The sequence below is a fragment of the Hyaena hyaena genome, unplaced genomic scaffold (genome assembly GCF_003009895.1).
Source record: "Hyaena hyaena isolate Hyena2069 unplaced genomic scaffold, ASM300989v1 scaffold_211, whole genome shotgun sequence".
Taxonomy (NCBI): domain Eukaryota; kingdom Metazoa; phylum Chordata; class Mammalia; order Carnivora; family Hyaenidae; genus Hyaena; species Hyaena hyaena.
Window position 1 is genome coordinate 1,487,510 of NW_024080847.1, and position 27,901 is coordinate 1,515,410.

General features: G+C 45.0%; 1 protein-coding gene and 1 long non-coding RNA gene across 4 annotated transcripts; both read left to right on the plus strand.

The window, feature by feature from the left end:
• Window positions 1–2,462: 2,462 nt before the first annotated feature.
• Window positions 2,463–12,433, plus strand: TREM1 (triggering receptor expressed on myeloid cells 1). 2 transcript variants are annotated; one of them, XM_039242692.1, is made up of 4 exons: window positions 2,463–2,579; window positions 5,876–6,232; window positions 7,616–7,826; window positions 12,020–12,433. In XM_039242692.1, exons 1-4 carry the CDS (start codon window positions 2,531–2,533, stop codon window positions 12,123–12,125), a joined length of 723 nt encoding a protein of 240 aa, XP_039098623.1. In that variant the 5' UTR covers window positions 2,463–2,530; the 3' UTR covers window positions 12,126–12,433. The 2 variants fall into 2 exon arrangements, with proteins under 2 accessions (XP_039098623.1, XP_039098624.1); XM_039242693.1 differs by having other exon boundaries at window positions 2,465–2,579; window positions 7,616–7,706.
• A 5,262-nt stretch (window positions 12,434–17,695) lies between these two features.
• LOC120238702 lies at window positions 17,696–27,861 on the plus strand. Of its 2 annotated transcripts, none has more exons than XR_005530290.1 (4): window positions 17,696–17,901; window positions 19,319–19,437; window positions 20,532–20,702; window positions 26,032–27,861. It is a non-coding gene; the product is annotated as an uncharacterized LOC120238702 (long non-coding RNA). The 2 variants fall into 2 exon arrangements; XR_005530291.1 differs by lacking the exon at window positions 26,032–27,861 and adding an exon at window positions 21,240–23,491.
• The last annotated feature ends 40 nt before the right edge of the window (window positions 27,862–27,901 follow it).

The following is a 27,901-nucleotide window of genomic DNA, read 5'->3' on the forward strand; positions in this document are numbered from 1 at the left end:
TTAAGCAGTTTTAGTTTAAAAAGTCAAAGTTGGGGGTCAAAGACGCGGTTCAGGGTCTGACTTTTCCATTCAGGTCATGATCTCACAGCTCGGGAGTTTGAGCCCCACATTGGGTTCCATGCTGACAGCTCAGAGCCTGGAGCCCGCTTCAGATTCTGTAACTCCAACTCTCTCTGCCCCTCCCCTGCTTGTGCTCTGTCTCTCTCTCTCTCAAAAATAAACATTAAAAAAAGTTAACCTGGGATTTTTAAAAAATTTGCAGACATAGTCATACCTCTTCATTGTTTTCATACTCGAATAACAATCCATGTGGGTATAAAATTCTAGTCATAATGTTGTTTATACATTATCCCATTGCCTCTTAGCATTTGTTACTTAGAGAAGAAATCTGAGTCCTGCTCATTTCAATTCTTTTTAAGGAATCAAGGTGTTTTTTCCCCTGTTTGTTTAGCAGTAGGAATATTTTTATTTATTTATTTTACAAGTTTTTATTTAAATTAAACTTAGTTCACATACAGTGTAATATTAGTTTCAGGTGTATAATATAGTGATTCCACACTTCCATACCACACCTGATGCTCATCACAAGTGCACGCTTTACCCCTATGACCCATTTAACTGATTCCCCTGCGCACCTCCCCTCCAGCAACACTCTGTTTGTTTTTTATAGTTAAGAGTCTGTTTTCTACATCCCTCTTTCTCCCCCCTACATTCATCTGTTTTTTCTTAAATTCCATATATGAGTGAAATCATATGGTATTTGTCTTTCTCTGGTTGACTTACTTCGCTTAGCATTATACTCTCTAGGTCCATCCACAGAGTTGCAAATGGCAAGATTTCATTCTTTTTGATTGCCAAGTAATATTCCGTTGCATATGTATGTATGTATGTATACATATATATGTATATATACATATATGTATGTATATATACACACACACATCTTCTTTATCCATTCATTAGTCGATGGACATTTGGGCTCTTTCTAATAGTTTGGCTATTGTTGATAGTGCTGCTAAACATCGGAGTGCATGTGCCCCTTCGAATTTGTATTTTTGTATCCTTTGGGTAAATACCTAGTTGATATGAGTGATGGGTGGTTCTATTTTTAACTTTTTGAGGAAGCTCCCTACTGTATTTCAGAGTTCCCAGAGTCCCAGTTTGCAAGAAACCTTTTTATTGAAATTAAAAGTTTTCAGCTGGAAACTTCTTTGGTCTCCTTTAATGAATTTTTCCTTGCCTCTGTTGGACTTTCAACCTCCAATTACAGATTTCTTTTCAGATTTAGCAAGTGTTTTTTTTTAAATTGAGATATAATTGACATATAACACATATTAGTTTCAAGTGTACAATGTAATAATTCAATATTTGTATTATTGCAAAATGATCAGCATGATAAGTCTAGTTAACATATGTCACCGTACATAGTTACAGAATTTTGTGTGTGATGAGAATTTTCAGATCTCTTCTGAATATGCAATATAGTTGCCATACTGTGCTGAAAATATTTATATATATCCTTGTTTATGACTCACTGATCCATGTTATAATTCAAGAGCATCTCTTATTTGTCGACAAATTATTGGATTTCTAGGACTCTCCCTCTAATGTATTTCTGAGCTCTTCAAAATGTCTATATTCATTTTGCATTAGATGTATTTCTGAAGTGACTTTTTCTGTTACTGATTTGGTTTTCCACATCATCAGACCTGCCTTTTATTGCTTTTGGCATGACAACTGCTGAATTTTTCCTTCTTCCATCGCTGTCCTGTCCTATATCCTTGTTTACTTTTCTTTTCTTCTCTTTTTTTAAAAAATCTAAGTCTATTCTTGTTTGATGGTGGCCATGTTCTCTCCAACTATTTCTGGGATTTCCTACACTTCTGTGAGCTCTGAGGCCATGTCTGTGACAGAAGGCTGAGGGCAAGTGCAAAGTGTGGGCCATCCAAGTGGAGAGGGGGTGAGCCTCCAGTCAGAAAAAGCCAAGGAAATGAGGGTGGGGGGGAGTAAGGACAAGATGTAGAAAAAAATGTGTGTTGGGTACAGTACTGAGCACTTCCCATAGGGACCCCATTTCATCCTCGCAATAGCCTTAAAAGTAAGGCATTATTACTCCATCCTCCCCCCACCCCCGCCTCTGTGTGCCTGGCATGCTTACCTACACTGACCTGGATGGAAATGGAGACGCAGCTTCAAGAGAGCAAGGTGGCCCTCTAGTCCCCTGATAATAGTGACACCTTACTCTTGCTTACACGAAAGTATTATTCTCACTAAAATTTTGTGAGGTTGGCTGAAAAGGTAATTGTCAATATCCCCAGAGAACAGGAAACTGAGATTCGGAGAAGCCTGAGACTCGAGCCCTGTCTCTGGGTTCCTGTGTTGTCCTTGACGTTCAGCACCAAGGCAACCAGTGACGGAAACAGAGCACCTCCCAGTAATGGCTTCATATCCTGTTGTGCAACTTTCTGGAGCCTCTAGGTCAGAGTGTTCCAGGCACCACAGTGGCTGTTGGGGTTGGTGCACATGAAGGATGAGGAAAGCCAGAGTCCAGGGGCTGCTGTGGATGCTCTTCATCGCAGGTAAGGTGAGGAAGAGACAGGACCAGGTGAGGTCTCTGCCCAGAACCTTGGGGATCCCACTGTGAGAAAAGCTTCCTTTTTCTTTGGAAGCTCCAGGGGCAGTGGACACACAGAATACAGCTGATCGGTAGACATGCCAGACTAGGTTTCTCTACCCAGACTTAACAGGATCAGGAGAATATAGAGGGCCTGAGAACAGAAATAAAAGGGGTGATTAGGGAAATGGGATATCTGTGTGTTTTGATGTTGTCAGAGATATGCAAAACTCTGGATGGGAAAATGATAGAGTACATCTAAACTTGACATGATCTGATATAATTTTGAGTTTGAAGTTTCTGTTTTTTATATTCCACATGATGCTTTTGATGTTGACCATCTATTATTTTAACTTTTATTTTGAGAGAGAGAGAGAGAGAGAAAGTGACCATGAGCAGTGGAGGGGCAGAGAGAGAGGGAGAGAGAGAGTCCCAAGCAGGCTCTGCACTGGCAGCGCAGAGCCGGACGTGGGGCTCGACCCCATGAATTGCGAGATCATGACCCAAGGTGAAACCAAGAGTTGGTCACTTAACCAGGTGCCCCTAATTCTGACCATCTATTCACCCTAAAATATATAACTAATTAAACAAATATTTCCCAGGGGCATCCTTTGGGTTGGGAAATCTGCTATTGCTGAGGCACAGCAGAACAGAAGTGAACAGAAGGGGCCTGGTGCCCATTTTCACGGGGGCTGTAACTGCAGATGGCTGCTGTCTACTGGCTGCTGTTGGAGGGTGTTGTTGCCTGAGTTTGGTGGGTCTGCCCCATCACCACACCTTCACTTCTTCTCTTCTGGTACAGCTCATGCTTTCACTAAAGTTTAAAGCATTAGGGGCTTTAGTTGCCCTCCACCCAATCCTTATAAGTAGATCAGGAAAATAACCAGAGAGGGGGAAAATGTCAACAGCAAGGAAAAGAAGGCTTTGCCATGGGAAGATTACAGGAAGAGGGTGTTTTTCAGGAACCCACTACTTGGAGCAAGGTCACAAACGCTCACCTTGCTGAGCTCGCACACACGTGGCATGCTGCATCTGCTCAGAGCTGGGGTGATAACCCAGATGGGCAGATGAGAGCCTGGCTCTCATTCCCATGTGTCTGTATTCATGTTTCTCCAAAGGAGAACTTCTCCAAGGGAGAAGATGGAGGGTTGACACTTGTATATTTGTGTGGGAGAAAACCAGAGGTGCATATGCCATTGTGCCCTGTGGGAGTGGGTTGGCGGTAACCTAAAAACTCCTTCTAACTCTAGTTTCCTAAAGAACAGAAATCTCTGGGTACCTATTCAGGTGTTGGCTGGGACTGCTTTCATCCCAACCAGACAGCTTCCTTGGGCTTCCTATTTCCGAGGTTTGGAGCTGAGTGAAGGGTCTGACCATCCAGGCTTGAATCCTGACTGTATCACTCTCTATCGTGGAACTTTGGATGAATCACTTAATAACCTCTGGGTTATGAAATAACCTTTTTGTGCCTCAATTTTCTCATCTCTGAAATAGGAATAATGGCAGGTGTCAACCTTATCCATTTTGAGGCTTCAGTGATAAAGCTAGGGAGATAGTATTATTAGACACTTATCAATAAAAGATATTTGTTATTCTTTGTTATTAATATCAGGAACTCCTTTCTTACAGTGGTATAAGACATGGCGCACACATAGCACTTCAACACTGATTCCTTACTGTCTCCTTTCACAAGGACAGGCAAATTTGTGCAGTCTTAGACTCCTGTAACACCCACTCTCTTCGTCCGTTTGGGCTGCTCTAACAAAATACCACAGACTAGGTGGCTTATAAGCAACAGTTACTTATTTCTCACAGTTTTGAAGGCTGGAAGTTCAAGATCATGCTGCCTGTCTGGTTTGGTTTTGGTGAAGGCCTTCTTCCGGGTTGTAGACTTCAGACTTCTCACTATGTCTTCACAGGGTGGAGGGGACAAGGGGGCTCTCTGGAGCCTCTTTGATAAGGGCATTAATCCCATTCATGGGATTAATTGTGACCTAATCATCTCCTAACGCCATTACTTGTGGGCTTGGATTTCAAATTATGGATTTGAGGAGGTGGAGGACATATATATTCAGACCACAGCATGCACCTTGTCCAGAGAGTTGGCAAACAATTGATCTATAACCTTTTACATTAATATTACAGAGGGTAGACAGAGGATGTGTGTATCTTCCTCAGAGCCCAGCACAGTGTCTGGCACACAGCAGGCTCTCAGCAGGCATACCCACCGGTGAATGAGTGAAAGAATGAGTGAACCAACCCCCTTGCCTGTCTCTTGGAGGGACATATCTGACCAGAGCTCATGAGACTTCCCAGGAAGCTTGTTTTTGAGGTTTCCTTAGAAACTGCATTCTGGTCCCAGAAAAATTGGCCTGGTTACATTTTCAAAATCCTCAGAAGTCTTCTTAAGTTGAGTTGAGTCTTGAGTTGAGTCTTCTTAAGGTAAGGCTGAGGGTTCACTGAACTCTTGGTCCAAGCTGGGATGAACATGCAGGTGTGCTGTGATGATAGCCCAGGGACTCCATCAAAGGGGCAGCTGTTGGCATTTTTCAATGGGCATTCTCAGAGCTATTGCCTGAGGATTAAATTGTGTGTGTGTGCGTGTGTGTGTGTGTGGTAGTATTAGTAAAAGCAGTAGTTGTAGGTAGTGGTAGCCTGACCCACAGTTTGACCCAGTGTTACTGTCCAGCCCATTACTTGGTGTTCTAAAGAAGAAAGTAACCCTGGCTTGAGTGGATAAGCTGTAGACCTTCAGTAAAGTTATAGAGCCCTGTGTGTCCAGCCAAAAACATAGATCTGGATCTTCTTACTTCCATTCAACTTGGCCCTCCCATTGGCAAAGCTTCCTTGGATCAGACCAGAATGATCTCTTTCCCCCACTTAGATGCAGTTCCTCTAGCTGTTTGGAGAAATCACTCTCTGCTAGGATCAAGCCTTCACATCCACTCATCAATCTGTATGTCCTTCTCTATAGCCTTCCCTTCTGTCATACCACCGTCATGCATGGTCTCGGCATGTGTCCCATATTCAGTTTCCAATCAGGCAACTTGTTCCTCCCAAAAGCAATCCTTTATGAAAGTTTGCACAATGCAGACAAGGTCTAGCTCTTGGAGTAAACGAAAAATTACTCGGAGTCCAGTGCTGGCTCACAGGGAAGGTTGCATGTTCTCTGTAGGCCTTGAGGATCTCATCTGAAAAATGAGCAGTGAACAAGAAAAAGAGGATTCCTCACAGAGTCTAACTCTGATTCCCTGCTTACAGAACTCCAAGCTGCAAATAAACAAAATGAAGTAACATTTATAAAAGGAGAAGGGGACACCCTGAATGTAATTTGTCCCTCCTCCACCGAGAAGTACGCCTTCACCCAGAAAGCTTGGCAGAGGCTGGTGGATGGAAGGGGGCCCCAGACGCTGGCTGTAACAGAGAGTACTTCAGGGGATACTAGTCGAGTCCACACGGACAGGTACTTCCTGGAAGACATTCCCAGTGAGGGCATACTGCGTGTCCAAATGACCAATCTTCAAGTGAAAGATTCAGGAAGGTATCGGTGTGTGATCTACTACCCTTCCAAAGAGCCAGACGTTCTGTCCCCCCTTGTCCACTTGCAGGTGATCAAAGGTGAGTGACCTGGGGGGGGCTAGGAGGATGCGGAAAGCAAGGCCAAGTAGGGGTGTGGGTGGTGGTGAAGGGCCAACGGAGTTGTGGCTCAGGATTTCTAGCAGCCTGGCCTCTCCCAGAACCGTGAGATCATGACCTGAGCTGAGGGGCAGACGCTTATCCAACTGAACCACCCAGGCGCCCCTCCTCTGAGGTTTTTGAAGGGTGTTTGGTCCAATAATAAGAAGGGGCTTCTATGTATGAGATTCTTCTTGGGGTAGTGGATCTTAATTTGGGGTAGGAAGTGGGGTACAGTGAAAGATGAGTAATAGACTTGGATAATTTAGTCTCATTCTTTAGGTCTCCACATGGAGGTCATTTCTCTGGAAAGAAATGATCTGGTATTTCCTTCCCAAGGCTGCATTTGTTGGCCTTCCTGTGTACTTCCAAAGCAGTGCTTCTCTGACTTTGCTGTAGGCACAAACCACTTGGGGATCTCATTTCAAAAGCAGTCTCTGATACATGGGTCTAGGGTGGGACCTAGATTGAGCATTTCTGATCTGCTCACTGGTGATGCTGCTGCTAAGGCTGGTCCATGGCTCCCATTTTGGGTAGCAAAGCCCCAGAGCTCGCCTTGGGTCCCCTCTCATAGATGATGCTGTCTCACTGGGTAGTAGTGGCCAGTTTACTTCTCTGCCTCCCATGCTCGTCTCTGAGCCCCTTGAGGAAAGGGCCAGTGCTTTTCTCAGCTCTGTATCCCTAGCAACTAATGTAGCACCTGGTGCATAGTAGGGCCTCAGTAGATGTTAACTGGAGAAATCAAGGAAGGAGAGGAAAGGGAGGAAGATTCTGGTTCCTAGCACCTGAGGAATTCTAAGCCTAAGGAATGCAAAATTCATAGGCTATCTATTAATTAAAGTTAATTTGAAAAGCAACGTGCTACAGGTTCTGGTGACTGCAAGGCAGAGAATGGTATAAGGTCGAGTAATCAGGGAATTATTCTTGAAGAAGGTGGAAGGCATGTGGATTGATGAATGGCAGGCAAGTGCATTTCCAGTGACAGGAGGAGCTTGACAATTCCTTTACTTGCCCCTCTCTCCCTCCTTACTCACCTCCCTCCGTCCTTTCTTCTCCCTCTTTCTTTTCTTCTCTGCCTTCCATCCTTTCCTTTTTCCCCATCTCTGACCCAGGCTGACTTCACACTAATTCTTTAATCTTAGGAAAAGAAAAACTTGCTTCATGAGTGGTTATGTTCATTTCCCTCCTCAGTTTCATTTATCCTGCTATCTATCCATCCTTCCTTCCTTCCTTCCTTCCTTCCTTCCTTCCTTCCTTCCACCCACCCACTTCCTGACAATTCATTCATCAATTTATCCATCTGTTTATCCAATGTGCCCTCTGCAGACCCTTCAAGCACCGCGGCCTCGGATGAGACTCAGAGCTGGAAACCGCAGGATTTCACCCTTTCTCCTCCCACCACGAGGACCCAGAGCAGGCACGTTACCAGACCCAGGACTGTGACCAAACTGTCGCCTAAATCGACTGCTGACCTCTCCTCTCTTAGCTTTGGAGTCAACACCACAAATGTGACAGATGTCACCAGCTATGGTTTCAGGTCTCTGGGCCCCTGGTTTGATTCCGAGTCCGTGTGCTTGAGAAGACGTGGAGAATGATGGATGGATGAGAACAGGCGCAGACTTGACCCCCCTAAGGCTGGTGAAACTTCCCTGGGGAGGAAGCGGGCAGTGCTAGCGAGGGCTGGAGGCTCTCGGAGAGGCTGCCACTCTCCCCCATTCACCCCGTTCCCTTGCACACTAGAGGAGTAAGGAGAGGGAAAGGGTATCTTTGCTGAACTCCCGTGGGTCTCAGCCAGCTCCATGGGCGTAATGGTGTAGTGGAGTGCACTCCGAGTGAGGGCCCCTGGGTCCCAATGCCAGCCAGACTGATGGGCTGTGTGACTTTGGGTGAGTCACAAACGCTCTCTGGCTTGTTTCCTTGTCTATACAGAAGAAGGCAGGCTAGAGAATGTGGAGCTGGAAGCTATAATCTAGCCCAACTGTTCTCAGAGGCCGCTATGTGTTAGGCTGCTGTGGTGTGTTTACTTTTGCTTTGATTTGTGTTTAATACTGATACACGTGCCCTCCTGTAGGCCAATAGATCAGAATTTCTGGAGATGCGGCTGGTGTCAGGATTTTTATGAGATCTTCAGGAAATGTCTTAATGTGTAGGCAAAGCTAAGAACCATTAGTTTTGTATGCATGCCCCTCTTTACAGTTTATTTTTCAATGTTGGTTTATCTTTGAATGTGTTTATCATTAAATATTGAATTAGCAGAGAAATATTCCTGCTAATCTAACACATCTGATCTCCACATTCTCTTTCTAGTCTCTATTCATGTTCATACATATTTAACACGGTATTAATTCTCATTATAAACATTGCCATTATTTTTCCATGCTAAAACTGCTCTTCAGGGGTGCCTGGGTGGCTTAGTCGGTTAAGCGTCCCACTTTCGCTTAGGTCATGATCTCGCGGTTCGTGGGTTCAAGCTCCGCATCGGGCTCTGTGCTGACTGCCAGCTCGGAGCCTGGAGCCTGTTTTAGTCTGTGACTCCCTCTCTCTCTGACCCTCCCTTGCTCGCGCTGTCTCTCTCTCTCTCTCCTAGAAATAAATAAAACATAAACAAAATTAAAAAAAAAACTGCTCTTCAATGTTGCTACCTAGACTTTGTGATTATCATCTCAACAAATGTATCCTCTTCTATTAATGGAAAAGCCAGAACCTATGTCTTCATTTGTCTGTCTCTAGACACTGAGATTGTTTTCGTTTTTTAAATATTTATGTATTTGTTATTTATTTTTGAGAGACAGAGAGAGACAGATGCAAGTGGGGGAGCAGCAGAAAGAAAGGGAGACACAGAATCCAAAGCAGGCTCTGGGCTCTGAGCTGTCAGCACAGAGCCTGACATAGCTCTTGAACTCACGAACCATGGGATCATGACCTGAGCCGAAGTCAGATGCTCAGCCGACTGAGCCACCCGGGCGCCCCATCATTTTTGATAGTATCGATAACTCTGAGATGAACATTTTTGCAGTGTCCTTTTTCTTCTTTTAAATTATTTTTTCGAAAAAAACTCCCTTCAGAGAATGTGGACGTTTATATCGCTCTGTATATATATTGCCAAATGGTCTTCCAAAGACTGGAAACGATTTGAGTTGCGACTCACAACTGTATAAGTGAAGCAGTTATCGCTGTGGGGATTCTTTGCCTCTAAGGATTTAGTATGTGGAAAATATTACTGCTAAATTAAACGTGAATTGACATCTGCTTTCATCTCTCTCTTAACGTGGACGAGGAGCTCCTGGAAGGGAGAGGCACTGCCTTCCTCCCTGCACTCTTATTGATTGTTTTGCTGGTGTCTGGTATGTAGTAGGTGCTTATCAAACCTTTGTGGACTAAATAAATGATCTAGTGAGAATCAACATTTTTCTTTTCTTCTTTTTTTTTTAAAGTTCATTTATTTTTGAGAGGGAGAGACAGAAAGAGAAAGCACTAGCAGGGGAGTGGTAAAGAGAGAGGGGGAGAGAGAGAATCCCAAGCAGGCTCCAGACTGTCAGCCCAGAGCCTGATGAGGGGCTGGAACTCACAAACTTTGAGATCATGACCCGAGCAGAGACCAAGAGTTGGACGCTTAACCGACTGAGCCACCCAATAATTTTCTTTTTAAGTTACTTTGATTTTCCAGCAGATAAATTGAGAGTACATACTTTTTGTCCCCTTTGTTACCAAAGGCTGCATCACTTCTATTAACTTTATCTATTAACTAATATGAACTATTCTATCGGTCAGAATCCGGCCAGAGAGGCAGGAGCCATTGAGCTGTTTGAGAAAAGAGATGATTTAGTACCAGGACCCGTTTGCCCAGGAAAAGGGAGAAGTGAGCTTCCAATCTGGAGCTGGATGGGGGCGGGGGTGCACCTCAGAAGAAGCTGCTGTCGATCTGTCTTAGGGTGGGCTCCCCAGAAGCAGGCAATAGGAAAAGTCTTGTACGAATATTGTAGGAAGAAATGAAAGGGTAAAAAGAAGGAAGCCTACCAAGGGTGTCATTACCAAGCCCCGTCCCACAGTGGGGGACTCTGGGGCTCGGTCTTGCAGGGGGTTTCTGGTGCAACTCATGGGCCGTGTGTATATCAGGGGCTGGGGAAGCTGAAGTAATTACACTCCTGAATTCCCAGTCTTCCCTCAGGGATGACCCAGGGACACCTGAATCCCCAGGCACTGGGGTGGGGGCAGTGGTCTGACAGCCTGTGTGCACCCTCAGAAAGAGGTGCGGGGCAGGCTGGCCTTCAAGTGGACGCACTCGGGCGCTCCACGCGCGGAAGTGTGAGCGCTGGGAGGGTAGCAGAGACTTGGAGGCAGAGTTGGCCCAGCCGAGCAGTGGGCTGCACCTGCTCCGCGGAGGGCGCTATTGCAGCCACGCACCACGGAGCCACAGAGGAGCCACTACGGGCTGAACCCCACCGGCCACTGGGACGTGTAGTTTCAGGTGATGGAGGAAGGCCCCCAGCCCCAGGCAGCTTAAAGGGGCCTCTGCTGCTTTCTACTGCCATTCCTTCATTTCTCCCTTTGCGAACGAGTTCAGGAAATTCGATTTTAAGTTTTGCGTGGGCAAATGTGTTGATTTTTAAATGATTGCTTTGTTTTATGCCTTAATGTGCTCAATGCTACTTCCTGGTGACTTCGCTAGTTTGTTTGTTTGTTTTCCGTTTTATTTAAATCTTTAGTCTCTCTTGTGGAGGGAGGGGGATGTATTTTGTTATATGTTACAAATTGTACAAAATATAACTTTTTCTTCATATTGTGACCCAGATGCCCTAAGGTTATTTACTAAATAGTCCTTGCCTTCTCTTGGGCTGCTACTTTCCTTAGATGTTAAATTTGTGCATCACATTAGGTCCATAGCTGGGTTTCTATTTGTTTTATTGCCACCCGTTTCTCTTTTGACCCTGTGTCTTATCATGCAGATTAGTTGTGCTGTAATCCATTTTCATATCGCTGAGTCTAGACAGGTCAAGTTTCCTCACTCATGGGCATCTCTTTCTTATGGTATCCACTAATGCTTTCCCAGGACTTTTATCTATGTATTTATTTTAATGTTAATTTTTAATTTTTTTTGAGAGAGAGAGAGCATGCGGGAGAGTGCAAGCGAGGGAGGGGCAGAGAGAGAGGGAGACACAGAATCTGAAGCAGGCTCCAGGCTCTGAGCTGTCAGCACAGAGCTTGATGGGGGCTCGAACCCACAGACAGCGAGATCATGACCTGAGCTGAAGTCAGTCACTTAATAGACTGAACCACCCAGGGGCCCCTCTCAGGACTTTTAGAATCATTATACTAAAATCAGTAGAAAGTCATGGTGGGATTTTGGCAAGGACTGGCTTCTGTTTATGGATGGGAAAACAGAGGCAAAGAAGTGAGGCCTTCCAAGGAATTAGGATCTGCTGTTGAGACTAGAAACCAGGCTTCCTTTCTGGAATTTGACCCTCTGCTGCATCTCAGCAAGAGGAGCCTGAACAGGCAGCTGTCCCCACCCGTACCCCCACTTTCTGCACATGGGCACTATGGTCTTTACTAAATATATATCTAGTCAGCAGTTTTAGGAAATGGGACACACTCAAGGCATCAGGCCGGTCAGTATGGGGACAGGTTCTGGGAGGACCAAGGGGTGTGAAGAACTTTTGTAAACGCTCAAGTGTGAGGCACGTCAATGCCAGCAGCCACATTCTATTTCTCGTCTCTTCTTTCCTCCAGGGTCTCTGTGATGACCATCATCATTATTGTGCTGTGTGGATTCCTGAGCAAAAGCCTGGTCTTCACGGTCCTGATTGCTGTCACGCAGAAGTCATTTGGATCTTAGGCTGGTGAACCCACAAGAGTGACCTCTGACCTCCATCCACATCCAGCTGGCAGTTGTTCGGGAGGAGGGGTGTGAGGGGAGAGGGAAGGAGGGGTGATGGCCGAAGTTGAATGTGTGACACAGGTTACTTCTAAGGCTCAGGTCTCACCTTTCCAGCCCTGTTAATTCACTAATAACCTTGAGGATGTGAGTTTGCCCCCTCAGAAGAGAAGATATGGCTGCAAACATGCCCATTCCTACCGGATTTGCCTTAAATTGGCTTAAATTCTACCGGATTTGCCTTAAATAAAGACGGAGTCCAATTTGTTGCTGTCTTGTGGCGGTTGTGCGGTGTGTGCAGAGGGCCCCGCTGCTAATTCTGCCCTTGTTCTTGCCCTGGCCCATAACGTTTAAGCCTGACCTGGACAGAGCTTCCACTACGGAAGCGTTCTGTTCTCCCTGCCCTTGGGTCTTCCTCTCCTCTAGAATCAGGTGCTTGAGTTTCTCTTTTCATCTGTGGCCCTTTCCCATACTCCCAGAGAAGGGGATTGAAAACCATGGAATGAGGAGAAGACAAGACACAATGGTAAGAATTCCATATTTGGGACAGAGGAACCAAGTCAACCAGAAGGTTGTATCCTGGGAAACACTGGGTGAGATAGGATCCAAAGCACAGGATTGACCGAGAATCTCATTTGTCGATTGTGTGCATTATCAGGGGTACATTTTATCTCTGGATCCTTAGAACATACCCATGAAGGCCAAAATGTAGGTGAGTAGAAGCATACTTCAATGTAATAAGGCCTTATATAAAAACCCCAGAGCTAACAATATACTAGTGGGGGAAAACTGAGAGCTTTCCCCAAAGGTCAGGAACAAGACAATGATGTCCACTCTCACTGTTTTTATTCAGCATAGTACTAGAGGTCCTAGCCACAGCAATCAGAAGACAAAAAGAAATAAAAGGCATCCAAGATGGTAAGAAAGAAGTAAAACTTTCATTATGTGTAAAGGACATGATACTCTATGTAAAAAGACCCTAAAGAGCCCAACAACAAACTGTTAGAACTGATAAATGACTCTAGTAAGGTCCCAGGATACAAAATCAATGTACAGAAATCTGTTGCCTTCCTATACACTAATAATGAAGCAGTAGAAAGAGAAATTAAGAAAAATAATCCCATTTACAATTGTACCAAAAATAGCGATACTTAGGAATAAGCTTAACCGGGGTGAAAAACCTATACTAGAGTATATACCTATAAAACACTGATGAAAAAAATTAAAGACGGCACAAAGAAATGGAAAGATATTCCATGTTTATGGATTGGGAGAACAAATATGATTAGAATGTCCATATTACTCAAGGCAAGCTACAGATTTAATGTAACCCCTATCAACATGCCAACAGCATTTTTCACAGAGCTAGAACAAACAATCCTAAAATTTGTATGGAACCACAAAAGACCCTGAATAGCCAAGGCAATCTTGAAAAAAACAAACAAACAAAAAAAACTGGACACATCACAATTACTGACTTCTGTATTACAAAGCTGTAGTAATCAGAACAGTATGGCAGTGGCACAAAAATAGACACACAGGTCAATGGAGCAAAATAGAAAGTCCATAAATAAGCCCACAATTATATGGTCAGTTAATCTTTGACAAAAAAGGCAAGAATATGCAATGGGAAAAAGACAGTCTCTTCAACAAATGGTGCTGAGGAAACTGATAGCTCCATGAAAAAGAATGAAACTGGACCACCCTTATGCCATACACAAAAATAAATTCAAAATTGATTAATGACTTACATGTGAGGTCTGAAACCATAAAAATCCAAGAAGGAAACACAGGCAATAATGTCTCTGACATCAGCCATAACAACATCTTTCTAGATATATCTTCCGAGGCAGGGGAAATAAAAGCAAAAATAAACTATTGAGACTATATCAAAATAAAAAAGTTCTGCACAGCAAAGGAAACAACCAACAAAACTAAAAGGCCATCTACTGAATGTCATTATTTGCAACTGACATATCCGATAAAGGGTTAGTATCCAAAATATATAAAGAACTTATATGACTCAACACCAAAAACCCCACAAGTAATCCAATTAAAAAATGGGCAGAAGATGTGAACAGACATTTCTCCAAGGAAGACATCCAGATGGCCAACAGACACATGAAAAGATGTTCAACATCTCTCATCATCAGGGAAATACAAATCAAAATCAGAATGAGATATTACCCCACACCTTGTCAGAATAGCTAAAATCAACAGGATGCAGAAAAAAGGGGAACCCTCTTGCACTGTTAGTGGGAATGCAAACTGGTGTAGCCACTGTGGAAAACAATATGGAGGGTCCTCAAAAAATTAAAAATAGAACTACCCTATGATCCAGGAGTCACACTACTGGATATTTACCCAAAGAATACAAAAACACTAATTTGAAGAGATACATACACCTCTAAGTTTAATGCAGCATTATTTACAATAGTCAATCTATGGAAGAAGCCCAAGTGTCCATCCATAGATGAACGGATAAAGAAGATGTGGTATATATACACAATAGAATATTACTCAGCCATAAAAAAGAATGAAATCTTGCCATTTGCATCAACAAGGATGGAACTAGAGAGTATTATGCTAAGTGAAATAAGCCAACCAGAGAAAGACAAATACCATATGATTTCACTCATATGTGGAATTTAAAAAAACAAAACAGATGAGCCAAAAAAAAAAAAAAAGAAAGAAAAAAAAAAGAAAAGAAAGAGAGAAAGAAAGAAAAGAAAAAGAAAGTGAGAGCCAAACCAAGGAACAGATTCCTAACTATAGAGAATAAACTGATGTTTACCAGAAGGGAGGTGGGTGAGGGGATGGGAGAAGTAGATGATGGGGATTAAGTACACTTATCTTGATGGACTCTGAGTAATTTATGGAATTGTTGAATCATTGTACATCTGGAACTAAATAGCACTGTATGTTACCTACACTGGAATTAAAATAAGATAAAATAAAATAAAGTGTTAAGTGAAAAAAATAGAAGTATGTGACTAGAATGAGGCCACGTGAGCAGTGAGTCACTACTTACTAGCAGGGACATAGGCTAGAGTTTCTTTGCTGAAGACTAAAGGCCTCAGAGCCATATAGCATGGACCATGAGGGAATTCTGCCTATGTCTAAATGTCTCTTGTCCTTGTGTCACACGAGGGGCAGGGATGGTGGCCCAAAAATGGGCCTTCCCCTCAGAACAGAAAAAATAGAAAATCAGAAAATACTGATTTAAATCTGTTGGAGTTTGCAAGACACAGGGTGTTGGGAGGGGGGTGATGAACACTTATTTCATGGGTGAGCATGGGAGCCACAGGGGAGTTATAGAGCAGACGGAGAAGGCAGAGTGAGAACAAGAGTGCACATAGGGACAGTCTGCAGGAGCCTAACTGGTGAAACCAAGAGGCAACGGACAGCAGAGGCCACAGCTGAGGTCATAGCATGAGACAGTCAAAGCGTCTGATCACCAATTAGAATTCTGCACCTAAATCCCGTGTGTGTGTGTGTGTGTGTGTGTGTGTGTGTGTGTGCGCACGTGTGTGTGAATGTTTTGGGAGGGGGTGGTTTCCCTACATCAACAGGCGATTCTGGGACACCAGCTGGGTGTCCTGCAATTCAACTCAGTTCTGATACCATCAACCCAGAGATAGCATCAGATTCCACAGATTGAGGGCTCAGTACGACAAGGCTCTCCCTTTCCATCTTTAGATGCCATTGACAAGTGCAGGCTATCACTTGTGCTTCTGACCCACCTGCTATAGGAGGGTCCTGTGATCCCCTCCTTGGATTCCATCAATTTGTTAGAGCAACTCACAGAACTCAGAAACATTTTACTTGCTAGATTACTGGTGTCTTATAAAAGACTATTAAAGAATATGACTCAACAGCCAGAGAAATAAATAAGGCAAGGTCCTAAACAAAGGGGTTTCTGTCCCCGTGGAATTTGGAGCCCAGCACAGTGGCACATGGAAACGTTCTGATTTCCCAGCCTAGCAGCACTCCAAGCCTCCTCCTTTTATGGTGTGTGTGTGTGTGTGTGTGTGTGTGTGTGTGTGTGTGTGTGTAGGCTCCATTACATAGGCATGATTGATGAGCTCATTGGTCACTGGTGACTGACTCAACCTCCAGCCCCTCTTCCTTCCCCAGAAATCAGTGGGTGGAACTGAAACTCCCAACCTTTTTTTCAAGGTTGGTTCTCCTGGAAATATCCCCCGTACTTCTGGGATTTCCAAAAGTCACTGCACTGACATAAACTCAGAGGTGGTTGCAAAAGGCTTGTTAGGAATAACAAGACATCCATGTCACTTTTATGGCTCTGAAGTGTTTTCAGGAACTGAGGACAAGAGACCAAATATGACAAAAGATTTCCCATTGCTCTTATGGTTCATGAAATTTCAAGGACTTTGGGAGCTATGATCCAGAAACTATGGATGAAGTCCAAATATATGTGAGAAATATATTTCTATTATCTGAATGACAAAACAGATATTTCTTATAATTCACCATATCACACAATCTAGTGATGCTGCCATTGGTGCCCCTGCCCTTGAACTCTTGAAGCCACCCCATCATTGGCACCATGTTATTCCTGGACCCTCAGTGCTTAAACGTCTTCTGTGTCAGCCCTCTCCAAATGGCTCTGCATCTTGTATCACACCTTTAAGATCCAGAATCCTGGGAAGAATCTTGCATTTGGCCAAACTTAGGTCAAGTCACATGCGTGGCACGTAGATGCCAGGGAAAATGGGCAGGAGAACTATCTGCCTCCATACACTGTAGTAGAAGAAGTAGAGCTCTGGACCCTAGTGAGACTCGTGCACTGGAGTATGTCCCCCAGGCGGAGAAGGTATTGGGTGCTGGAGAACCAAAAGATGACAAATATCTGATCTGTTGTAGTTACTCCTTGTACTTTTCATGTTTGTGGGCTTCATGCCTCTGCCTAGGCTGGGACCTCAGGGATGCACACACCTTGCACACAGGATGGCTACCTGACAAATGCCTCAGGGCCCATCTGACCTCAGACAGAGCTTGTACAGACATTGTCTATTTGGACCACTTGCCTTAGAAACCCCTGGGCTGTTGGTTAAAATGTAGATTCCAGAGCTTTCCCAGACTTACCAAATCAGAATCTCTGGGAGGTGGTGCTCAGGCATGTGTATGTTTGCCAGCTTCCTGAGTGATTTAGCCACGTGCCCATACTTGAGAATCATGGTGTGGAGTAAGATTAAAGAAGGCTGGTCATCAGCAAGGTTTGAACTCCATCTTGGAGAACAAACCAAATTTGGATGCATGGTGTCATTCCAGACAGAGGGAATGGCAGAGGTTTGAGGATGTAGTGGTCAGTGGCCAGGGGTGGAATGTTCTGGCGACCTGAGGAAGTGGAGTGGAGTGGATGGGTGGGTCCAGACTTGTTATGGTGGAGAACAGGGAGCTATTGAGTGTTGACCAATGGGCAGTGATGTAATAGCTGCAGGAAGGAAGATGTCACAAGGGCAGTGTTTGCTCTTTTCTCTTCTTCTGCATTTTCCTGAGCTGCTCCCTCTTCACACTTCCCTTCTCAATTGCAAAGTAATAGTCAAGCTTCTCAGGGAACATGGAAGACACCCCTGTGGGGCAACATCCTCCAGCAATGGGAAGAGCCCTGGGACAGGCAGCACTCAGTGGATGCTGGGAGGGGGATAGGATGAAGGGGAGAGGACTCTGGGGTGGTCATGGCTACTGTTGCTGCTGCTGCTCTGAGCTTCAGGTAAGGAGATGCAGGGGGAGGGATGGAGACAGCTGAAGGGGTACCTGCTAAGAGGGATTTCTCTCACTTCTTTAGGAGGGACTGAATGGGATTGGGGTGTCGGCTAGAAACAGGAAAGAGAAGAAAAGGTAAAGGATGCAGTCTGTGCTGGTTAACCCTGTCCCAGCAGGAACTGGGTGATGAAAGAGAATCTGGAGCTTCCTCTAGCGCACCGTGAAGTTAAGAAAATTACACGAAGTGAACTGAACAATCTCTTATCACTGTGCTGATTTCCTGGGAGGTGGAAAGTATAAGATATAGTCTCTCCTTAAAGGGGCCAGGCACTGAGGTAGAGGAGGCATTAGTAGAAGGGAAAGGTAAATAACAAAAGGGCAAAGTCATAGCATGAAGACAAAAATACTGTGGAAGTCCCTTTAGCAAAGTATAGGGAGGTAGTGTGGAAAAGAGGGTTCTGGAATCAGACAGAGCTGGGGTCAAATCCTATCTCTGCCACTTTCTACATTTGTGACCTTAGGAAGTTCTCCAACCTCGCTGACCCTCAGGGTCCTCATTTGTAAATAGTACCTACTCAATATTTATTTTTAAATGGTACCTATGGGTTGCCCTAAGGGGGTTGCCCTAAGAGTTAATAGCAGACTGATGTAAAATTCTAATGCACAGTTAGTGCTTAATAAAAGTTATGGTGGATGATGATGGTGGTGGTTGTGGTGGAAACAGATGAGGGTGATCAAGGGTATTGAGTGTTGAAAGGGCAAAGAGATGAGTGCAAGTGGAACTGTTCAGGTAGACTTCCCTCTGGGACTAGAAGGGGTGGATGTGGGTGGAGAGGAGTGGGGGAGAGCAGTCAACCTGGGGACAGCAGAGGCTAGGGTGAAGTACCAGGTGCTGGAAAGCAAGGGCCATGTCTGGGGAAACACAGGTAGAATAGAATATGGGTTGTAAACCTGGCCAAGTTCTCTTTCACTTTTTTTTTTTTTTTTACCATTTTATTATTAAAAATTTCCAGCCTACAAAATATGGAAAGGACAGCCACCATAAACTTATTACCTAGATCAAAACATCCAACCATAATTGATATTTTGCATCACTTGCTCCATATGTGTGTACATTGCTGAGATTTTATAAATATATTAATTATATTAATTAATTATAAATATATTAATTTATCACATATATTTATAAATATTTATATTATATCATGATATATCACTATATAATTATATATCATATATGTGTTCATAAAATTGCTGAACCATTTCAAAATAACTTACAGAAATCCTAAATTACTCATAAATGCTTGATGGAGCTACTTACTAATATTTTTGATTTGCGACCTTGTATCTGTGGTGGGGTCTGTGGATGTAAGGATGGTGGAAGGAGCATTTGCTCAGTGAAACACTTTGACTTCTCATTCTAGGATTCCAAGCTGTAGATGAAGAGGAGAAACAAAAGTGGCTGCTAGATGGAAAGACCTTGACCACAGTCTGCTTTTACAGCGTCATGCTCTACTCCTCCAGCCTGAAGGCCTGGCAGCAGGTGAGGAACCAGCGCCCCCCAGAGACAGTGATGGGCTCCATCACTTAGAAACAAAGACCTAGGGGTGCCTGGGTGGCTCTGTCGGTTAAGGTTAAGTGTCAGACTTGGCTCAGGTCATGATCTTGTGATTCGTGAGTTCGAGCCCCACAATGGGCTCTGTGCTGACAGCTCAGAGAGTGGAGCTTGCTTTGGATTCTGTGTCTCCCTTTCTCTCTGCCCCTCCCCCATTCATATGTACTCTGTGTGTGTCCCTCTGTCTCAAAAAAAAAAAAAAAGTTAAACAACAACAACAACAAAGAAACAAAGACCCAAACTGGCCCAGTCCAGGGATACCTGTTGAAGGTTGTCCCATGGAACCCATATTCAAGGTCACAGCAGCAGAGTTCTGGTGGCAAGACTTGGGGCTGTACCAGTACATGATTGACCTCAGAACCCCCATGTCCTGTCCAAATGAATTTGGCTGATACAGTGCAAAGGTGAGAAGCAGCAAGACCCTGGACAGGGAAGGAAGGTTTTTTTTTTGGAGACTGACCTCAGCCACAGGCTGGGAGGGTTGCTTTGGACAAGTGGCACAGAGTAACCGGAAAAGCTCCAGACCGGAAATCAGTGCACCTAGGTCTTCCATGCTCACTCTTTGCGAGTTTGCAAAAGTCCTACCTAGCTCCTCTCTCGGCCTCAGCTTTCTCACCTGTCAGGAAAATTGGGCTAGGTGATCTCAAAAATTCTCTTACTCTACATCAGAGAACCTGCTAGAGGAACCAGACACCTGAGCATCGACTTTGTGCCAAGCACTTGGTTCATTCATCTCTCTTCTGTGAAATAGGCACTGCTGTTCCCATGGTACAAGGAAGGGAGGCTCCAAGAAGTTAGGTTACTTGCTGTGTCTTTCAGCGGGTACTTGGTGCAGCTGGGATTTTACACAGACCCACCTTGATTGCGTGGTTCTTGGTGAATCCTCAAAATTGGTCCAATTTGCCAGTAGAAAGCTGCCCCCTCTCTCAAGGGATTTGAAAGGTAGCAGATGTGAGGGATACATTCTAGAGAGCAAAATGAAAGGCCTTTCACTGACCTTGAGTTGCTTTTCATTGGTGGAGGCATGACCGGTTTATTGGAAAGCCTGTCAACCCACGTGGGGAGACAGAGCTGGAAAGAGCCAACACTTCTTCCTCAAGCTTCTTAAGAAACCTTCTCCTTTGGAGCCATTGAGTTGGAGGGGCCTCCACCCCATGGGACACTGCTGGTCCACGTCCTACTAACCCCAATATGTGAGTATCAGGAGAGGGTTGGGCTTAAATTGGACTTTGAAATATCTGGAAATAAAGAGCTGACCATGCAAACTGATGGGTCTGTAGACAGGACAGAGGGAAGCTATTGAGCCCTAGTCAGAATATGGTCATTCCCCAGCACTTTAGAAACACCCAGTGACACCCAGTAATTAACCAGCTGGTTATAAAGGATTTATGTGGTCAGTTAAGGGGTTCCATTGCCCTCTAGTCAGGGGCATCTTTTTTTATTATTAAATTTTTAAAGTTTATTTTTATTTATTTTTTAGAGAGATAGAGAGCAAGCAGGGGAGGGGCAGAGAGAGAGGGAGACAGAATCCCAAGCAGGCTCCACACTGTCAGCGCAGAGCCTGACTTGAGGCTCGAACTCACGAACTATGAGATCATGACCTGAGCTGAAGTCAAGAGTCAGACACTTAACCAACTGAGCCACCCAGGTGCCCCAGGGACATTTTATTAATTTGATCTTACTGTCTGGATTCTGTGGAAGCACTAACTAACACCTTGCTCTTTACCCAGGGAGGTGGGGGCTGTCTCAGGATGAGGGGAAGTGTGCAGTCCCAATTCCCATTCTTCTGTGCCCTGAACATCCTCAGTGACCTTGAGCAAGTCCCTCACCCCCTTCTGGCTTTCCCCACTGTGACATTCAATGGCTCTAATTCTCTGAGTTCTTCTGTATTTATTGGGTTCAGAGGAACAAAGACTTTATGTTTTACACTTGGCAGAATTTGCCCACCCCAGTAACCAGCAGATGGCATGGGCCCACCAGGTCTGAATCCATCCTGCCTCCTGGTTCCTTTACTGAAATCTTAATAAAGACAACAACAACAACAAAAATAACCAAGAATGACTGAGCCAAGACTCTTGCATGAGAAGTGTATCAAGTTTAATACAGGATAAATGTAAACATAATTATTTTCATCAAGCCTCAAAAGATGCTGTGGCAGACTGATAGTAGCTTCACCCAGTAATTGGAGACACCTTTAGACTAATGTGGCTACAGAAACAGAGTCTAGTACGGATTGCTCCTACCTGAAGGAATTATTAGTTTCACAGGGGAAACAAAATGTAGTCCTCTTTTTCAGAGGACTGGGTTTGTACCGAGAGGTGGTAAGGGACTGATTTTTAGTTAAACCAAATAGACAGAGAAGGTTTCTTTCTGGGGTGGGTTGAGCATGCCCAGAGATAAATGGACTTTCCCTCAGTGGAATGCGGGGAGTCCTTTCTTCTTCTTGACTTTTTCTTCTTCAGTTTTCCAAGTGAGGGAGGGCATGGCAGTTGCCAACCATAGAAAGAAATTTGATGTATTGAGGGGGGATTATTTGGAGGCAGTAATGTTGTCCACCCAACCCCACGCAGGAAGGAGGCCTGAAATGGGAGTTTAAGAGGAGAGAAGGTGGGCTGTGGAAGGCAGGAGGGAGGCCGCCCGCCTCATGGGCATGCTCCATGTTGGGTCAGAAGCAAGAGCAGAATGACTCTTGTGGCAGATGAGCAGGTCACGTGATGGTGATGGGCTGGGAGGGTGTGGGTGCTGAGAGCTGAAAGACCCGAAAGGCTGAGACCAGCTAGATGTCACCGGCATACATAGGAATGGAGTCAGGAAATGTGGGTCCCAGTGCTGGTTCTGTGTGCTGAGTGACCTTGGGCACTCCCTGCCATCCTGTTCTTTGGGGGTTGGGCTGAATGCAACAGAATACATCTTTGCAGATGAACCTTTGACCTGCTAGGACCTTGTGAGTGTTTCCCTCCCAAACAGTCTAGTCCCATGGCAATGCACTTGGGAGAGGGCCGCTCAGCATGTAGGAGAAGAAGGTCCTTCTCTGGCTCGGATTGAGTTGGCTGGGTTGTGCAGATAGGCTGGCGAGCTCAGGATATGTTGACCCATTCTCATCAAGCATTATCTGGGCACCCAGTAGGAATTCAGTGTCAGTCAAGGCTCAGAAGGCTTTTTATCTCTTCTAGTAAATGGCACTGGCCAAGAGAACCAACAAAGGCAATCTGGATCCAGGGTAAGTTGTGTCTGAATGAGGGTTGCTATGTGGAAACCAAAGCAAAGCAGTGTAAGGGCTTAGCTCGGGCCCTCAGCTAAGGCCCCATATGTGGACTCTGTAGAGCCAGGCTGGACCACATGGAAGACCTTCTCCTGCTCCAGGAGGGCCGAAGGAGTCCTGAACCCTAGCAGGCAGAATGACCTTTGCTTCTATTTCTATCCTGAAGCCCCAATGCAAGCCTTGAATGCTCTCACTTCAAGGCAGCAATGTCCCATCCACCATCCCCAGAGGAGAGGAACCAGGGGTTGGGGGGCTAAGAACATACAGGTATATTATGTCCCTGCTAACAATGCACCACCTGGAAAATGTGGTCCAGATGCAATGGAATCTGAGTGATCAAGAGCCTCTTCCTTGGAGTCAAAGGAATTATATCAACAGAAGTCCGTCCTTATCTTACTTGTTGGGGAGTGTGGGTCAGAGGTGGGTATCAGAGAACACTACCTGGAGGAGGAGAAACGTTGAAGGCACAAAGGGGGTGGTATTCTATGTCAGGGGCAAGTGGTGGGAACACATGCACAGAGTGTGCTGCCTACAGAGGTAGGCAGTTGGGCTGAGTGGTGAGGAGAGGGTAAAGTTAATGCAGGACCATGAATTCAAATGGCAGAGACCTTCGAAAGCCACGCAGTCATGCGAACTCTGTTCCAAAAGCAATGGGGAGCACAAAGGGCTTTCCCTAGATCCCCTGAGGGGTGAGTGAGGGTCTCGGTGCAGAGTGACGCAGCAGCTGTCGGGGGGGGGGGGGTCTGGAGAAGGAAGGTGTTAGGGGCAGGAGACCAGGTAGATTCCTTTGGGGTGAGAGCCAGGGTTAAGACCCTGGTAAAAGAAGAGGCCTTGTCTTCAAAGAATTGAGAACCCCTGTGTGGCTGCTCCCATGGCCAGGAGCAGGCAGATCCCCACCCTTTTGGACTCTAGGGGGGGTCAAACTTAGGATTCTAGTGCTCGCCCTTTCCAAGGACCTGCCAGTGCTGGCAATTGTTCCGACATGTGGATTCATCCTGTTCTCAGATCTGTTTGCTTCTGTCCAGAAAGCCTGGGGCTCAGGTGAGTGAGGGCCAGGGACAGGCTTGGATGGAAATGAATGAGATGAATGAGTAGACACAGGCATCAGCTGCAGACGCGGGTTTAGAGATTCCCAGGGCTTCCCCAGAATGCGTCTCCTGACTTTCCTTGCTTCTGTCCTTAGAAATCTTTGGAGAGGAGGCAGGGCCCACCCCTAGGGGTGACGTGAATGGGGTGGGGTTGGCTCCCAGGATGGGACAGGGTGAGTATTTTTGCTACTGGCAATTCAGTCTTTCCTTCAGAGGGAGGAAGACTCAGACCAGGGCTGACATGGACGCACCATTTTCAAATACTGTTCATTTCTGTCCCTTCTCAGGAAAGGCAGCCTCCTAAACTGTCTCAAGGACACAGCTTCCCAGGGAAGCAGACTTAACCTTCCAGGAGCTGGCGGGCATGCTTTCCTCCCCTAACAAATACCACACTCCACTCTGTTCAGTGGTAAATAAGAGGCTTTCTGAACTTCTTTTGTGAGATCTCTGCCCAGCCCCTCTCTTACCCAGAGGGAGAAAAGCGGTACCAGGTGGGAGAGCATGGAGGGCTGGGTGCAAAGAAACCCAGGAGGAGTCATCAAGATCAAGGTCGTGGCAATTAATTTCTGTATTAAGTACAACAACTGGGACTCACAAAGTATAATTCAGATGACACTTATATTTGTTCTCTTACTGCCATCCAGCCTTGCTCTGCTAGGGACCTCACTGGCCCCCTGGTAAAACCTATGGTGAGACCATCACTCTCCTGGGCATAAAAAAAAAATAAACTTTATTTTTGAGAGCAGTTTTAGGTTCCCAGCAAAACTGAGTAGACAGTACAGTGTTCTGCTATAACTTCTGTCTTCCCACCCCCACACGCACAGTCTCCTCCGCCATGGACATCCTGTCCCTGAGTGGTACATTTGTTAGAATCAATGAGTCTGCACTGACACATCAGTGTCACCCAAAGCCCATAGTTCACCTTAGGGCTCACGCTTGGTGTTGTCCATGCTGTGGGTTCGGAAAAATGTGCATTGACATATACCCACAGCTGGAATATCATACTCCCTTAAAGCCCCTCTGTGTTCTGCCTATTCATCAATACCCTTTTGGGCATTTCTAAGCAATACAAACTTTACTCCCAAACTAGCTTATGTTCAGTGTTGGGGTGGGGGGGTGTGTGGAAGGGTTCCATTTAAAACAAAATCTTCTCCAGTTCCTCTCCCTGTCAGAGGGAGAAAAGGGTACAAGTAGGCTTTTCTTTCTTCCCTCCGCCACCATCTCCACATCCTGCTGCAGCTTCTAATGCCTCCCTTTCCCAGGGCTGGAGCAGTGGGAGGGAAGAGGAAGGGAGCAGGGAAGGTCTTACTTGTTGCTGCTGCCCTGAGGGTCAGTGGGCTTAAAGCTGACTTTGCCTCTTAGGGAACCACTTGGACTTATCCGAGTAGCCCCATCTTGCACCTGCATTTTCTTTGACACATGCAATTGCGTTTCACTTTTGACTGGTTGCATCCCTCAGCCTCCAAGCATTAGGCAGTGAGGGGAACAGAATATACCACCTGAAAATATATCTCTCTGGCACAAGAGTTATTTTGAGAAACAGCAGACACAGAAGAAGCTCTGAAGGCAGAGTGGAAGTTAACCTTTTGTGAGAGAAGTTAAAGAAATCCCCGTTGGTAAGGTTATCTCCCTTTCTGTGCCAGGACAAAAGGATGACTAAATCATAGGAGAATCTTATCAGTGGAGAAGGAACCGGTTGAAATCTTCAAAACAAACCTTAACTCTTGTTACTATGCTTTTCTTTGAATGAAAACAGTTTGAATGATAACAGTTTCCCCATACCCATCTTTTCTCTATAGCTGAAGACAGAAGTTAAGCTGGAGTTCTTTTTTTTAAACTTTTTATGTTTTTATTTTATTTTTGTGAGAAAGAGTGTGAGCGGAGGGAGGGGCAGAGAGAGAGGGAGACACAGAATCGGAAGCGGGCTCCAGGCTCTGAGCTGCTGGTACAGAGCCTGATGCAGAGCTAGAACTCACTGACTGTGAGATCATGACCTGAGCCTAAGCCAGACGCTTAACCGACTGAGCCACCCAAGCATCGCTAAGCTGGAGTTATGAGTTACCTTGGGGAGTTACTTAGTTTTTCTCCTGGGTATCTCCCCTGTATACATGAGGTCTAGATGTGAATAAACTTCTGCTTGTTTTCCTCTTGTTAATCTGTCCTTTATTACAGAGGTCTCAACCAAGAACCCAGAAGGGTAGAGGGAAAATTATTTTCCTCACCTACATCTGTCAACCTCTAGCTTCCTTCCATGGAGCCTGTTTACCTCCAGGCAGCCTTTTTGGACAGGATCCATGACAACCCACACTGGGGGTCTCGTACATGTGCAACTCACATCTGGTCACGGAGCCCTGGTGGACTGCCACAGAACCACCTGTTCTTCACCCTGCCATTGGGACATCTAGCCACTGAAGTCTCTGTCCATTACAATTCTTAAACCGGAGTCAGGCACCAGTCCGCTATGTCTCCCAAAGTGCAGAAGACATTTAGGCTCTCCGAGTTGTGACCTTGAAGCCCTCTCCTTAGGCTTGAGGTAAGGGGCAGACATCCACTCCCCTCTACCCCCAGGGTCATAAGACACCCAAACTGTCTCTAAAAATCCTCTCCTAATCCTCATAATCCTCACAAATGTATACCCTCAGTGTGGGTGAGACTTGGATACCATTTTGTACGTGTTGCACACTGGCCTGCCCCACTTCAGAATATGGCATCTATTTTCTTGGGACTTGCGTCAGTCAATATTTAGTTGCAGACAACTAAATCCAATCTGCCTATTTTATGCAGGGAGGTATTTTTAAAAACTAGATAGTGAATGGTTTACCATGTCAGATCCTACTATGAGCCACTGGGAATGACTCTCAAAGCCACACCATGGTGGGAGGCTGTTAAAAAGGCCACTGCTCTTGTCACAGTCGGGACCCTGAGGAATCAGAAAACTTCCCAAACCAGGAAGCTGCCAGCACAGCTTCTGGTTCCAGAATCACCCCATCTCAACCACAATCCACACCAACGAAATGAATGCCTTTCCTCCAACCTTAAGTCTCACGCAAATGCATTTGATTGGTGGGGCCTAAATTATATCTGGAGCCCTAGCTGCTGGAAAGTCTGAGAAAGGATTGTGCAGACCTTTCACTATATGGAAAGGCCCACGAGAAGGAGGTAGGAATGGTCCACAGCATTTGCCCAAACAATCTCAGTCAAAACTAAGATGGAAATAGTGCAAGTTTGAAAGGTCTTTGTTTTGTTTTTTATTGTCCATGAAAAACAAATACAAATACACATTATTTGTTGGTTACAGCAAATATACCCTTTTGTCCCTTATGAAGTTATGTTATAATAACAAGTGCCTATTTACCAAAAACAATATATTGGGCATTATAATGTGCTCTATATCATCCCAAAGACATAAAATGATACAAACACAGAGAATTCCTATTTTTTCCTGTTTCAAAATCTAGGGTACTTTTCTAGAAAACCTCTGTATTTAAGAAAATGACTCCTCTTTCCCATCACTTTACTTCAATCCTGAGATACCAACATGATCATTCAGTGACATTTGGAAAATTCAGGTTCCATGGCAGTCATGTAAGTGAAAATTGCTCCATTTTAGCATTCTATAAACAAACTTTTCAAAATCTCACAAAATCAGGACTGATTACAGTTGGAACCAAAGGCAGATCTTTTTGGAGAGGAGCTGATCTTCAAGAACCAGATTCCTCTTTGGGGCTTGAAGGGAAACTTTGCCTGATTGTGTAGAGAATGGTACCATTGCAGGACTGGGCCCCTCTACAGACTAAATCTGAGTCTACTGTCCTTACCCATTTCCCATACCCAGGCTTCCCGGCCCAGTCCTTCCTCCTACTTGAACAACCCCACTCCTACTAACTGAGATTTGGGGTAAGTCTATTCTTGTTCCAGGCTGGACCTACTTCCTCTCATTTATGTTAAGAAGGAACAGCTACCTACATGATAGAAGAGAAGGCCAATTGCAAGCAGAATGTGAACATGCTTTGTTTTCACCTTTTTAAAAGTTTATTTATTT